Source organism: Macrobrachium nipponense, chromosome 19, assembly GCF_015104395.2.
Source record: "Macrobrachium nipponense isolate FS-2020 chromosome 19, ASM1510439v2, whole genome shotgun sequence".
NCBI classification, from domain to species: Eukaryota; Metazoa; Arthropoda; class Malacostraca; order Decapoda; family Palaemonidae; genus Macrobrachium; species Macrobrachium nipponense.
The window spans coordinates 83046899-83061898 of record NC_061088.1 but is presented as its reverse complement, the minus strand read 5'-3'; the positions used below and the strand labels follow the sequence as shown (position 1 = coordinate 83061898).

The following is a 15000-nucleotide window of genomic DNA, read 5'->3' as shown; positions in this document are numbered from 1 at the left end:
ATATACACACATATATATGGATATGAGTATATGAGAACGAATCCCACAAACTTTGACGTAAACACTGTATAGTATGTATACTACATTAGCTTCCGCTGAGGTTTGGTCCCTGTAGTTATACATCATCTGTTCATAATATTTGTTCGGAAGTAGTTAAAGTTTGGTTTATAGGCAGCGTGTTTCGGATGGTTGAACCTGCTACGACACTGTCTCGAATCATTAATGAACTGTCTAAAGTTAGGTAATTAATGTACGAGCAAATGAAGCCTCATTCGAAGCCTCAAATGCAGCCTTGGGGGGGGGGGGGGGGTGGGGGGGGGGGGGGGGGGGTTTGTGGAGGTGCGATAAGTCGGCCAATTAGGGAAGCTTGATCTTGTTGGCTATATAACTAAGAGGCTGAGCTGCAGCATTTCGCCTCCTGCCTAGTCTTAGTGATTCCCAAAGTTTCGTTTTCAACTTCGAACAACTCGGAACTTTTATCCACTCCATACTGAGAGTTGGTTCGTTTAAACGATACCCATCCTTCCAACCAACCCCCTCTTCCCCTCACTAACCATCCCCCCCCCCCTTTTTTTTTTTTTATCCCGGCACGTAATTGAAACACTCGATGAGAGAAAGGATCCGTTGTGTCAAGAATTCTCAGAACTGGTGCTTCAACACAAGAATACCTCTGTCGAAGTTTCGTATGAATCTCGTATAATAACAATGATGATGGTCTTTGAGTGCGGAGAATTTAGACATTTACCTTTACCTTTCATACATACATACATTCATAATAATATATAATATATATATATATTATATATATAATATATATATATGTATATATATATATATATATATATATATATATATATATATATATATATATGGAATTGTGATAGCCATAATGCCTCTTAACTTCTCAAAAAGAGCAAAGAATATGAGAAGTTAAGTGGGCATTGTGGCTATTACAATTCCATATGTATCTGGTAAAAATAATCAGGACCAGAGATCTCTCTCTCTCTCTCTCTCTCTCTCTCTCTCTCTCTCTCTCTGTATATATATATATATATATATATATATATATAATATATATATATATATATATATATATATATACATATATATATTATATATGTATGTATGTATGTGTGTGTGTATGTGTATATATATATATAATATATATATATATATATATATATATATGTATATATTTTATAATGTTCCTTACAATTCCAAGTTAAGTATTACTTGTTGCAGCTTGCGCATAATTGTCTATAACGATTGTCAATACAGATTCAGGTGTCTTTGTCTTTGTATGAAGGAAAAGTGTTGTGCATGTGAACTGTTGTTTAAATGTCTGTAGTGGTATAGCCCTTATCTCATAAATACAGTGCTAGTCTACCTGCTGTATCACTTGGAATGCAAAATTGTCTAGGAGACCAAATCCAAGCGGAGCAAAATACATCGTCACCAGAGTTGTTGATTTCTAATCTGAAACACGTTGGTGAATTCCCAACAGCCAAATCTATTGTCAAGTAACTTTAGGTGTAGCAGTGGGCGACCATTATTTTGTATTTCAGATTGAGGTTTATTATTTACGAATCCTTTCTATTCGGACTTTCTGGGCCGACTCACTGTGGATATGCGTAGCTTGATCGCGGACTGTTACAATTTATTTTCATTGTTCAGGGTCAAAGTTGCGTTTGCAGCTTTGTTCCTACAGATACGAGGATAGTATTTTAATTTTACTTTTGTGTGCTGCGTCAAAATACTGAGACGGAAGCCGATCGAAAATAAGAGTAAGCTTAACATTTGTGTCATTCGGGGAGTAAGCCTAGAAACTACTTTTGTTGTTGCTCTTGTTTTGGGGTGGTAGGAAAGGTCTATGGAAGAGACTAAAAAGGTCTGAAAAATGTGGTTCACGTTAAGTTAAAGATACAGGAATTTTAGGATAGGATGTTAATGATACTATTTATTAGAAGGAAAATGTAAAAAATTAATAATGTGTATGTTAAACAGTACAAAAAAATTATTTCTAATAGAATATAGCATATTTATTTTTATTTTCGTTGGTGAAACAATGCTCTATTTGACCATAGATTTTAGCACGTTTTAATTTACTTTGCTGATGGTCAGGAATATAATCTTTACAACTTATGCGTGAGGCGAAAATCTTGCATGCGTCCCGAGTAAGCTGGAGGTGGGATCACGCCTTGTTCTGTCTCGTTCCCTGAATGTTCGTCTTTAAGAGTCATACCTATTCATTTTTTTTCATTATTTCGTTTATACAAGATTCATTATGCCCCGTGCTTCACATTTTAGTGTCGTTACAACATTTCCTCTCTCTCTCTCTCTCTCTCTCTCTCTCTCTCTCTCTCTCTCTCTCTCTCTCTCTCTCTCTCTCTCCGGAATCTCTGTATTTTATCCGCATACTCAGATTTCAGTTTCACCAAATTTTTTTTTATTTTGTTTATATTTCCAGCACTGAGCCTCTCTCTCTCTCTCTCTCTCTCTCTCTCTCTCTCTCTCTCTCTCTCTCTTGCATCTTTGTATTTTATCCGCATATTCAGATTTTAGTTTCACCAAATTTTATTTTTATTATGTTTATATTTCCAGGTTTAGCCTTTCTCTCTCTCTCTCTCTCTCTCTCTCTCTCTCTCTCTCTCTCTCTCTCTCTCTCTCTCTCTCTCTCTCTCTCTGTGTGTGTGTATCAGCCTTCCGTAACCTGTAACTCAGTGGTATTCATGAATCACACCCTGATTATCCCGGAATTCACAGACGCCATCCGACATTTACCGGCCATTCAACGAATACTTTGGCAGATATTCACCCCCACATACACACTGATGGAATGAGAGAAGCCTCCTGCTTCTGCTGTGGATGTTAAGGGCTGACATCATCATATCTTGATGATGATGATAGTGATGACGGCGACGTCCCGCCTTTGCCAAAGAGATCGTCTCCGTTTATGTGTCTCCCAACGGGGGGGCGGGCCGGGCTGGGGGGGAAAAGAAAAAAAAAAGGGAAAACGGAAAGGAAGGAAAAATGAAGATGGGGAAATATGTTATTATGTTCTCGGGTTTCTGTGATGGATTGCGCTGCTCTCTTCGGGTAGTTTAATTGCTGGTGTGGTTTTTTTTCTTATTTTTATTATTCGCGCTGTCTATATATATATATATATATATATATATAATATATATATATATATATATATATATATATATATTCCCCATGATGATTGTCGGTCGTTCCAAGTATTTTTATGATTTTTTGACAGGACGTTATCTAACATAGAAGTTGCTTGTAGAATGGCAAATATTACGTTATTTGATTTTAACTTTTTTGCACCTTGTTGTACATTTGCACACACACACACACACACACACACACACACACACATATATATATATATATATATATATATATATATATATATATATATATATATAAAACATACGCACGTCCTTACTTGCACTAACCCTTTCTTAGTACCATTTGGGAAGAAGTCTGTAGTTGAAAACAAAAATGCGTATATTACATGCGTACATATTTATGCACATGTGTGTATATTTTTCTGCTTACCTCAAAATGTAGATACTTTCCTTTAAGATTAAATAGTATCTGATCTGAAGAAAATTCGGATAAATGGGAAGTTTCTTTTTTAGTTTTCTGTAAAAGATAACTTATAGCACCAGTTTTGTCTGTCTGTCCACACTTTTTTCTGTCTGCCCGCAGATTTTAAAAACGACTGTGGTCAGAGGGCTGCAAATTAGCATGTTTGATTACCCACCCTCCAATCATCAAGCAAACCAAATTGCAGCCCTCTAGCCTCAGTAGTTTTTATTTTATTGAAGGTTAAATTCAGCTATAATTGTGCTTCTGGCAACGTTATAGGACAGGCAACTACTAGGCCTTGGTTCGATGTTTCGTGGGCCGCGGCTCACACAGCATTATACTGATACCAACGAAAGGTAGATCTGTTTTCGGTGGCCTTCATGATACGCTTCAAGAGCTGTACAGAAAACTCGATATCGCCGGAGAAGCTTCGGCACATTTTTTTACTAGTTTTTATTTCAATTTTGTACAGCCATAAATCGTAGTGGGGTAAAGTACAGCTATAACCCAAGGGAACACGCTGTGTGTTTTTATTCACAGACATATTGCCGTTCTTTTTGATATATAAATAAAAGAATGAGTGATAGTTTGCTCTTGTATACGCGCCTTTTCAAATAAGGGAATTACCGACAGTAGCACAATTCATTTTTATATTTGTAGATACACTCAAAGACTTTTTTCCTTAGTATCTCACTGTGGTTTTTTTTTTTTTTTGTGCGTTTTTGTCATATGTCGCTAAATTGGATTTTATTGTCGCTTGGAAGAGGAATTCTATATGTGCTGGTATATGTTTTAATATCTGGGTAGTTATGTAGGTAGAAAGTTTCTTTATATCCGGTAGAAGTTTTTTTAAATAAAATTATGTTGACTCTGCTATTATTATTTGGATGCTTGCTCGTAGGGTGACATCGAATGTATAAACCAGTTACTTTTAATTAGGTAGGCGATCAAGCTTTTCATCTGTGTATTTTTTTTTTATTATGAAGTACACGAAACAACTATTCTAATAAATATTATGTAGAATGTATCAATGAATTTTTTTTTCATATTCCGATATATATTTTGTAGAATGAATCACTGAAGTATTTCTTTCAGTCATGTATTTTGTATTATTGTCAAGGAATTGCGGAAGTATTTTGTACCTTTCATTTTATGTTGAAAATGGAAACATAATTTTGACATCTTTGCGTTCCTATTCCTTAGTCTCTCTCTTTTTGTCTCTCTTTCTTAGTCATTCTGTTTCGTCTTTCTTCTTTCATAATTCTTTTTTGTGTTTTTCCCTTAGCCATTCCCTTTCGTCTTATTTCTCAGTCAATCTTTTTTTGGTCTTTCTTCTTAGCACTTCTTTCCTATCTTTCTTCCTGAGTCGTTCCTTTTTGCTTTATTCTTTTGTCATTTATTTTTGTCTTTCTTCCTTGGTCATTCTTTTCGTATTTAGTCATTCTTTTTTTTGTCTTCCTTAGTCATTCTTTCTTGTCTTTATTCCTTCCTCAATCATTTTTGTCTTTCTTCCTTCATCATTTTGTCTTTGCCTTTCTTTGTCATTCTTTTTTTGTCTTCCTTAGTTATTCTTTTTTGTCCTTCATCCTTATTCTTTTTTTTGTGTGTCTTCCTTAGTCATTTTTATCTACTAAGTTATTCTTATTTGTATTATCCTTAGTAATAATTCTTTTTTGTGTTCCTTGGTTATTCTTTTTGTCCTTCATCCTTTTTCATTTTTTTTTGTCTTCCTTATCCATTTTTTTCTACCTTTAACCAAGTAATCATTTATTGTCTTTCTTCAATTGGTAATAATCTTTCGGTGTTCCTTCCTCAGGCTTCAACCGGACCATCCCCGGGTACCCCCGCTATGAGATGGTGGGGGAGGAGGCTACGGGCGAACACCACCTCCGAATCCACAACACCTCCATAGATGACGACGCTGACTACCAGTGCCAAGTGGGGCCCTCCGATGGGCACCCCCCCATAAGGGCGACGGGCCACCTCACTGTTCTCCGTAAGTACAAGCACTTTATTTTAGTGCTAATGTGTTTTACTCCTTTCCATTTTTCATTTGATTCAATTCATATTTCCCGTTAACCTTTAAAATATACATTAGATATTTTGTGAGGTTATTTAGAAAGTGTCGTTTTAGTTAAATAAAATCATCGGTCATATAAATGACGATCAAGAAGGAAATGATCCGTTAGTGACATAATATTACCCATTAATATGGCATTCAACAATGGAAAATGAGTCAACCATAGATAAATAAACTTGCGTAATTCTTTTTGATATTTTAGAAATCGGTTCCGAGGGAGTAATCATTTTGATAATTTAATTAATCGAACCAGTTTGTAACCTGTCACTTGTGATGATAAGAATACCGTTCTTTATCATTCATAATAATATAATAATAATAATGATAATAGATACTCATAGTAGCGTGATTCTGCGAATGGATAAACAAATGTCCAATAATATAATAATAATAATAATAATAATAATAATAATAATAATAATAATAAACATTTAAATAAGTAAATAAGATAGAATACGTTTATCGTCGCTCCCACTTTTCAGTTTAAACTCTAAAAGGAACGTAAAAAACGAATTGCATTCCAATAATGTTGGTCGAACCGCGGTATTTCTGAAAGAAAAAGTACTCCCTTTGAAAGGTCATGGGTACCGCAGTTGTAAAATGCTATTGGCTGAAGTGGTTTTTTTTTCCTCTGTTTTTTTTTTTTTTTTTTTTTGGTCCTGCGCGTATTATTCACTTTGGCCGTCATTTTCATGCGTTAGCATTGCTCATGCAGCTGAAAGGGCACGCGTGTTTGCGCACGTACCTCGACGCGTTTGTGCGTACGTATTTCATTTAGCTACCAGGGCGTGGAGGTGCCATTTTGCATCGGCGTAGTGGAGGGGTTTTGAACCTGTGGGCCATTTCCAATGGGCAGTTCTGAAGAGGGCCATGCCACGGGCATCTTCAAAATAGTATTGAAAAGATGAAAAATCTAAAAATAATGAAGAGCATAACTAACAAAGTGTTCTGAGAAGTGATTCCACAAATGAAAAGGTAAAACTGACAGAGTGCTCTGAAAATGCTTTCTGATAATGCTATTAATAATTCATTATTACACTGTTCTGAAGGGCAGTGGGTCACGAGTATTAAGGGATGCCATAATGGGCCATGGGCACAAATAGGTTAAAAACCACTGTCATAGTGGATGAATGAAACAACAAACGCATTTACCTTTCACGTAATAGTTTACAATGGATTTTTCAAGATCAGGTTTAAATATTTCTTCAGAGAAGTATTTTTATATTTTCAAGACAAGGTTTAAATACTTACTTCAGTGAAGTGTTTCCATATTTGCAAGAGAAGGTTTAAATTTTTCCTTCAGAGAAGTATTTCTTCATATTTGCATGACAAGGTTTAAATATTTTCTTCAGTGAAGTGTTTTTATATATTCAAGACAAGGTTCAAATGCCTCCTTCAGTGAAGTGTGTTTTATATCTTCAAGGCAGGTTTTAGACTTACGTATATCAAGGTTTTAAGGAGAACGATTACATTCAATGTCGCCATCGTAAGACGACGCGACTAGTTAGTTAAAACCAGGAGATGATTAAGGTCATCAACTGTAGTGAAACGATTATGCTGCACTCTTTTGAAGATTATTCTCTCGAGTCTCGTACCAGAGACTTAATGAAAAGCCAGCGTGTAATTTTCCTTGCTGTGAGGTCATATGAACTTTTCAAAAGATGTATATATCATTTTTAAATTTATTTATTTTTTTGGGTGCAGTATTGCAGAATACAATCTCTTCGTCTTGGTCATCTGATTACTCTCCCTTGTACGTTATAGAGACATGGGCTTTCCCCTGTGGTCGTCTGGTTACTCTCCCCTTATGATTATCGAGACATTGACTTTCCCCTGTGTTCGTCTGGTTACTCTCCTTTAAAGATTATCGAGACATTGACTCTCCCCTGTGGTCGTCTGGTTACTCTCCTTTAAAGATTATCGAAACATTGACTTTCCCCTGGGTTCGTCTCTTCTCTTTCCCGTTTAGAGAGGATTATCTTTTCGCCTTGGTCGTCTTGTTACTCTCCCTTCAAAGTACTTTCACTTCCGCCGTTTGTCATATTTTCACTTTCCCCTCAAGTGCGCGTATTTCAAGTATGTGGCAATGTAACATTCGTGCTTATGTGATGTTTATTTATTTATGTCTTAATTTTTTAAAATCTACTCGATTTAATATTCATGTTTAGTTGTTTCTTAATAATTTTTTTAATTAATGAAGACAAGTTCTTCAAAAATATCGTATGGAAATCCATCACGCGTTGAAGAAGAAAGATGTTTATAATTAATAATAATAATTTAAAGTGATAATGATAATATTTTATTTCGAATATGAATTCATATACGTAGTTAAAGGTGGCCATCATACTCTGGAGCTACCAGGACAGCCGGAGTGTTTTTTAAAGGTACTCCTCTGAAACTACCTTTGTCGAATTTCATCCATATGAACTTCTCTTAGGGTCTCGTTACTGGCGTTTCAAGGCTGATGGTCACTTAATTGTTTTTATTTTAGTGTATGAGGTCATCCAATGCATGAAGTGGTAGAGAGTGGTGGTATTGAAGTACCCTGGAGACTGAAAATTGCATTTTTCATGATTAGTTTGCTAAGTTTTCTTGACTTATCCCCCTGACGAAAATAAAATCAGTCCCCTTTGATTATTATTATTTTATTATTATTATTATTATTATTATTATTATTATTATTATTATTATTATTATTTATTTCCATTGTCACTGTAATATGGTCTTGAGCTAGGTTATTTTTCTACAACAAATATAAATTGTTGTTCGAGTACAGTTCATAGTTGTTACCCTAATTTTCCTATAGATTGAAGTAGCAGATCTCGTGAATTTTTAATTGAAAATGGTCTGATTAAGTGTAATGAAAAGTGGGTTATTCAGGCTTCGACCAAGAATTGTCTGGTTTAACCCGCGCCTCATAATTAGGTTTTGGAAAAGAATCATCTGTAAGGTTTCTCCTTTTGTAGCCGAGGTGTGAAATCCATACCTGCGAGTTAAAATAATTTCCTTTTGTTGTTCAGCTCTTATAACAGCCGTTTCTCACAAGAGTTAATTTTCTCCAAGTCTTTTGTTTCTATCTTTCATTTCTATTGTCTGTCTTCCTCCCCCTCTCGCCCCTTTCAAACCCCCTCCCGCCCTCCCTTCCTCCTATTTCCTTTGCCACTTTCCCTTTTCGGGACTTTCCACCCCGTGTCATATGGACCCCACTCTGTTTCTGTCTCATGCCCGATGGTGGAATATTTTTCAAAGACTTTTATCATATCGAGTCTATATTTTACGCCGAATTGAAATATTTTCGGGTGACGTTTCTGCCTCCCGTTTAGGCATATCATTCTTCGCCTATTTTCGTTATCTGGAGGTTATCTCTCGATTCTCTTCGTCGGCTGTTATCTCGTGGGAATCTCGGCGGGGGAGAGTGGAGGAACAGATTGGGGATTGGGGAGTGGGGAGCGAGAAATGGGGAGACTGGCTGTGAGTGCTTGGGGAGACTATTGATTCCGCCCTCCTTTATGGGATACACCACTTAGTTCATTGGCTTAAAGGACAGTTTGTTCTTGACGGTTTCGTCTTGTTCTTCCTTCTGCTGGACCTCATTTTGTTTTTTTGCGTCATTGCCTGGCCGCTTATCTTTCTCAGATCTTTGCTCAGTATGATTCATTGCAGAATATTCATGATAACTTAGAGCAAAGGCAGTGATGACATCTTGCATACCTTGTTTCCATTTTGTACGTCTGTCATGTGTGATTTACTATTTAATTATTAAGGTTTAGTCACTGTTTTTATACATGACACACTAAGGAGAATGAACACTTGAGATATTTCTCCTTTGGACTGTGTAAGTTACAGACACCATAGTATAGTGTACTGGCTAATGATTTAAAACAACTTACTTATTATATCTCAGGAAATATCATCAACTTGTCTATGTTCTCATTGTATTGGCCAGAGGATGTATTTTATATTTTTAGAATTATTATTACTCTGTAGATGAAACTTCTTCATATGGAACAAGCCCACCAAAGGGGTCATTGATTTTAAATTAAATCTTCTAAAGAATATGGTGTTCATTAGGAAGAAGTAGAAGGAAGTAAAGGGAAACACAGAAAGATATATACTTATTAAAAAAAGTTCATAAATAGATAAATAAATAAAAATATATTAAAATACAATAAGAATAGTATTATGGAAGGAATGCATTACATTTTCGCTTGAACTTCTGAAGTAAATAACCATTCCTTCCTAAGGAATTGTAATTTGGCTGCATTAAGTAAATGTGTTTCAAGAAATTCCTATGTAACACTTTGCGTGTGTTGAAATGTAACACACCAGAAATGACCTGTAGATTCATTGTTTATGACTCTTGCTCAGAAAAAGAGCTGAGAAGTTTAAAACGTCTTGGGGACAAAAGTAGTAATGTGAAGGTCATGCCATGTCACGTCATAAGTGTGAAGAAGAGAGCTTTCTCAAAATTGGGGAATATTCCCTCTTTCATAGATATCTGAGTTCCGCAAAATCTTCATAAGAATCGACCAAAGCAGTTCATATATTATTTGCAAAGAACATTCATTGGCGTAGATATCTTTGCTTGAGAAGAAATTGGAAAAAGCAACTTGATGATTTTGTTGTCGTTGCTGTTGTTGTTGTTGTTGTTGCTTAACGGTCGTTTTTATTAAAGGGATGCGCTTGAAAATCGTTGTCTTGCCCTTCACTTTTCATCAAAGGCAATTTATACAATTAACTGGAATAACAAAGCGTGCCGTACACCACGCTGTTAATGACTTCGGTTTGTTCATTCCTTGAAATTAAATATATTTCATTGGTAGTTTCCATATGTTTGGTACATTGCTGGCAAAGAAGAAATTCCACACTAATAATTATTCAAATTATGCTGAATTTCCCCTCGTTCCAGGAGGGAATATCTCGTATTCCCTTGACATGAAATTATTTTTGGACGGAGACTTCGCAGCGCAGAATTGACGAAAAAGGTCTTTTGCGATATTCCCTGTCATATTACAGTTGATATGAAGACTTGGTTACCAAGAATTGAAATGTGACCACTTCTCCTCCTACGCAACATGGAAAGCGATTGACTGTTTTATTATGTAAATTCATTATCGGGGAATCTTCGTACAGATGCGATATAAATGCTTTTGCTTGAACCTCGCCGGAGTAGTAGTGTATACTCGTGCCTGGATGCAAGGATTCCTGGCCATTTATCCGATCTTCCAATTAAGGCTGGGAAACATTTATTTTTCTTTTTTAATTTCATGACTGTGACAGTCCAAAAGCCACCGAGCAGGCGAGCTCTTTTTTTCGCGAATATTTATATATATAATATATTTTTTTACGAACTCTTTGTTAGGTTCGTTTTAAAACTGGACGATGTTAGGATGGTTGGGTCTTTCGTGCAGTAGAATATTTGTTCATTTATTTACTGGTTCGATGAGGAAGTTTGTGACAGATTCTAACGTAGAGCCAGAAACGAGTCCAGATAGATTTGTGTTTGTGATAAAAGTCAGGCTAAAAAAAAAAATTAACATATGATGTGTGTTATTTTCTGTAAATTTCACGAATGTATATTTCGCTTAACGACATGTTTTATTTTTTTATAAAGAGTTTTTTTTTTATTTAATTTTATTTGGAAATACCTTCTAAAAGCTGGAACGATTTCATAACCCCTTCGGCATCCCCCGTCAGGGCGTGCCATCCATTACCGGGCGAGTTCTCTCTTTAAAAATGATATATTGTCTTTCACATCTCTATAGATTTCCCAGTCAAGTTAGAATTAATAGGAGGGGATGGGGAGGGGGAGGGGGTGGCAGAGGAGGCTATGGAGGCTAAGGGAGAGAGGGAGGGAGAGCATTTTATAGTGCGTGTGATCCTCCATATTTTATATATCCACTCCAGAGGAACAATAGAATCGAGTTCGTATTGTGTGAAACTTTATTAATGAATCGTTTCAGCGGCCGTGACGTCGGCGGCTCGGCCCTGAATTATATATATAGAGAGAGAGAGAGTTCCAGACCCTATCGGTCTTTCCGTGGATATTGGCGCGGAGCAATTTTCGGCCGAATTTCGGCTGTCTCGCGAGAAATGGAGCGTTTTCCTAATTCCTCTTCTTCGTTGTTTTGATTTCGCGCGAAAGTCGAAATTTGGATCTTGAAACCCATTTTTTCTACATTCGGATCTGAGATCAACTGCCCCTCCATTAAACTGAAAAAGACGTCGAATTGAGCGGCAGAATATGAGAGAGAGAGAGAGAGAGAGAGAGAGAGAGAGAGAGTCTGACTCTCTGATTTCGGTCCTCAATCGTCCATCACCTTCCGTCCATTGAGGTCCGTCGCTTTGTCAAAGCTAAATCATGGCTTTGTTTTAATCATTCGCAAGTTATCCGACTGGACGTGAGAGATATATCCCCCGTTCATATATCCAGACGAACGCGTTGACATTAACGGCTGTGGATTTCTTATCTTTCCTCCCTCTGGCTCGGTTCAGCTGCTGGTTGGGCAGATAGTGCTTGGAGGAAGGACATGGTTTATCTCGTATGACTTTGGCAGAGGGAATGTAGTAGTATGTACCCGGTATGGGGGGGGGGGGGATGGGGGGGTGGGGGGGGGGGGGGGGGGGGGGCTGGTGGAGGGTTAGGGGATGGGGGTGGGAGGGTTGGAGGACCGGGTTAGGTTCGGCTGTTTAGGAGAACCCACGTCATTACATACACACGCAGAGAGAGAGAGAGATAGAGAGAGAGAGAGAGGATGCCCAAGTATAGGTAGAATAACGGAAAGGGAGAGAGAGAAAAGCTAAAAGATAGCGGAAGCTGAGAGAGAGAGAGAAGAGAGAGAGAGAAGAGAGAGAGGAGAGAGAGAGAGAGCATGCCCAAGGAAAAGCTAAAGAAAAGCGGAACGCTGAGAGAGGAGAAGAGAGAGAAGAGAGAGGAGGACGAGAGAGAGATGGCCCCAAGAAAAGCTAAAAAGAAGCCGGAAGCGGAGAGAGAGAGAGAGAGAGAGAGAGAGAGAGAGAGAGAGAGAGAGGTGGAAGATAACGAAAACTGAAAAATGAAAACCTACCTACATTGTCAGCCAAGGAGAAATGGCAAGCACTTGCCGCTTTGTTGAGAGAAAAAATTGCCAATATCGACATTGTGTCTTTTTCTTTCTCTTGAGATTAAAGTCGATGACACCACGATTTAACCTCTCCTACTCCTCCCCCCCTTCTCTCTCTCTCTCTCTCTCTCTCTCTCTCTCTCTCTCTCTCTCTCTCTCGTTATCTTATGAAATACATTGATCAAGGCCAAATGGGTTAGTATATATATATATATATATATATATATATATATATATATATATATATATATACTATATATATATAGATATATATATATATACTAGGAATAGAGTATAAATCCACTTCGTCCCCAGCCGAATGCAAAGCAATGTCAAGCATCATTGCTCATTCAAGTTCCATTATGTATTAAGTATGCAAATGTGGATCCTATTGTGCCGTATCCTTGGTCACTTTTATCTGTCGTCACGAAATTGGTTGGATGTTCGGATGCTGCAGTTTGGTCTCGTTTTTTTATTATTTTTTTTTCTCAGCTTTCTATGACGGTTTACAAAAAGTATATGATTTCTTTTAACGGATGCAGCCGATTTCCATTCCATTTTCAGCCGTATGTGCATATTTATATGTAGATGTTTACAGTGTGTATATAAATATATATATATAGTATATTAATATACTATATTAATATATATAATTATTAATATTATATTATATATATTATATTTAACACTCTATTTATTTATTTCGACATTAAACTGTTCAATATCAGGGGCTGGATCCTGAGAAATTATTCAATATCAGAAATTGAAGATTTTCACTGCCAATTCAAATCTGAACTGCTGAATCATGGACGAATAACAACATAAACTGCCACACCGCTAGCGACTTCAAAAACACACACACACACACACACACACACACACACACACACATATATATATATATATATAATATACACATACATACATACATATATACACACGCACGCCCATGGATATATGGATTGTGAGATATTCTGAAAAAGATTTGTAGAGAAAAAAGTAGTCAGAAAATATAAAACTAGATATTCAGGCATTTTTGAGCAATTTCTATTTCTCACACTTTTAATTACTATTCTGCCTCGGTCGTTCGGTATTCGAGGCCTAACTACCAGCATATTATATTGCGCGATATTCATTTATTTGGGTAGATAGAGGAAGTGGAAAATACGATTGTCCGGCCGGATGGCTCTCCAGATTTTGTTTTGGGAGAGAGAGAGAGAGAGAGAGAGAGAGAGAGAGAGAGAGAGAGAGAGAGAGAGAGAGAGAGAGACTATGGGAATATAGAATGATGTAAATAGAGGACTTACTGAATGCAAAGGAGTAATTGCTTCTGCAATTTGGTCAGCTACAAACTATGCATTGCAGTACTGTTGAGTGGAAAATAATCGAGAAAAAAGATAAGTATTTAATCTCAAGAGTGTCCAGTCTCGCCTTCCCAGGGAGAAACCCGAGATCGACTCCACGGGGATGGAACGACTAGGGACCCGCTTCCTGAAAAATTGGTTGCGCAGTTGATGACGTATGTAGTGGTCATTAGTAGATGTTAGGAGGTTTAGCCGCGGAGAATGTTATGGGACTCGCATTTTCATCCAAAAAGACTTCACAGTTCATTGCTCAGGTCAGCAGTTGTAATTGCAAATTCTCTCTCTCTCACTCTCTCTCTCTCTCTCTCTCTCTCTCCTGTGGGTGGATCTGCAGTCTCAAACGGTTGTGTTTATGTTTGTCAGTACAGTACTGTCTACCTAGTATATATAATATATATATATATATATACTATATATATATATATTTGTGACTTCTAATACTATGTAGCTATCAGTCCTTCGTCAATGGCTTGGAAATAAAGTCGAAACCGGTCAGGACCTACACCACTCTGTCTCCTATTTTTCACCTGCGGATATTGTGTGATGTGGATATATATTATATATATATATATATATATATATATATATATATACACACACACACACACACATATATATATATATATATATGTGTGTGTGTGTGTGTTTGTGTGTGTGTATGGGGGGAGAGATGAGATGAGAGGAGAGAGAGAGAGATAGAGAGAGAGAGAGAGCTATAGCAATAGCTGACCTTAGCAATGACTTGTGTTCCAGATAATTGACTGTAGAAATTCAAAGGCAAAGAGAAAGAAAGGGGTGGGACCCTGCAACCTCATCCCAAGATGATTATCTGAGAACTGGGAGCGCAACTTCC

The 15000-nt window shown here is 37.0% G+C and overlaps 1 protein-coding gene across 1 annotated transcript in view; it reads left to right on the top strand.

Annotated features, from left to right (window-relative positions):
- The window catches only part of LOC135212176 (nephrin-like), a gene marked incomplete in the record, with an annotated part of 432889 nt that overhangs the window by 226682 nt on the left and 191207 nt on the right, over positions 1-15000 (top strand). The window contains 1 exon segment of the mRNA XM_064245617.1: positions 5417-5596. Coding sequence (XP_064101687.1) covers positions 5417-5596 — 180 coding nt within the window.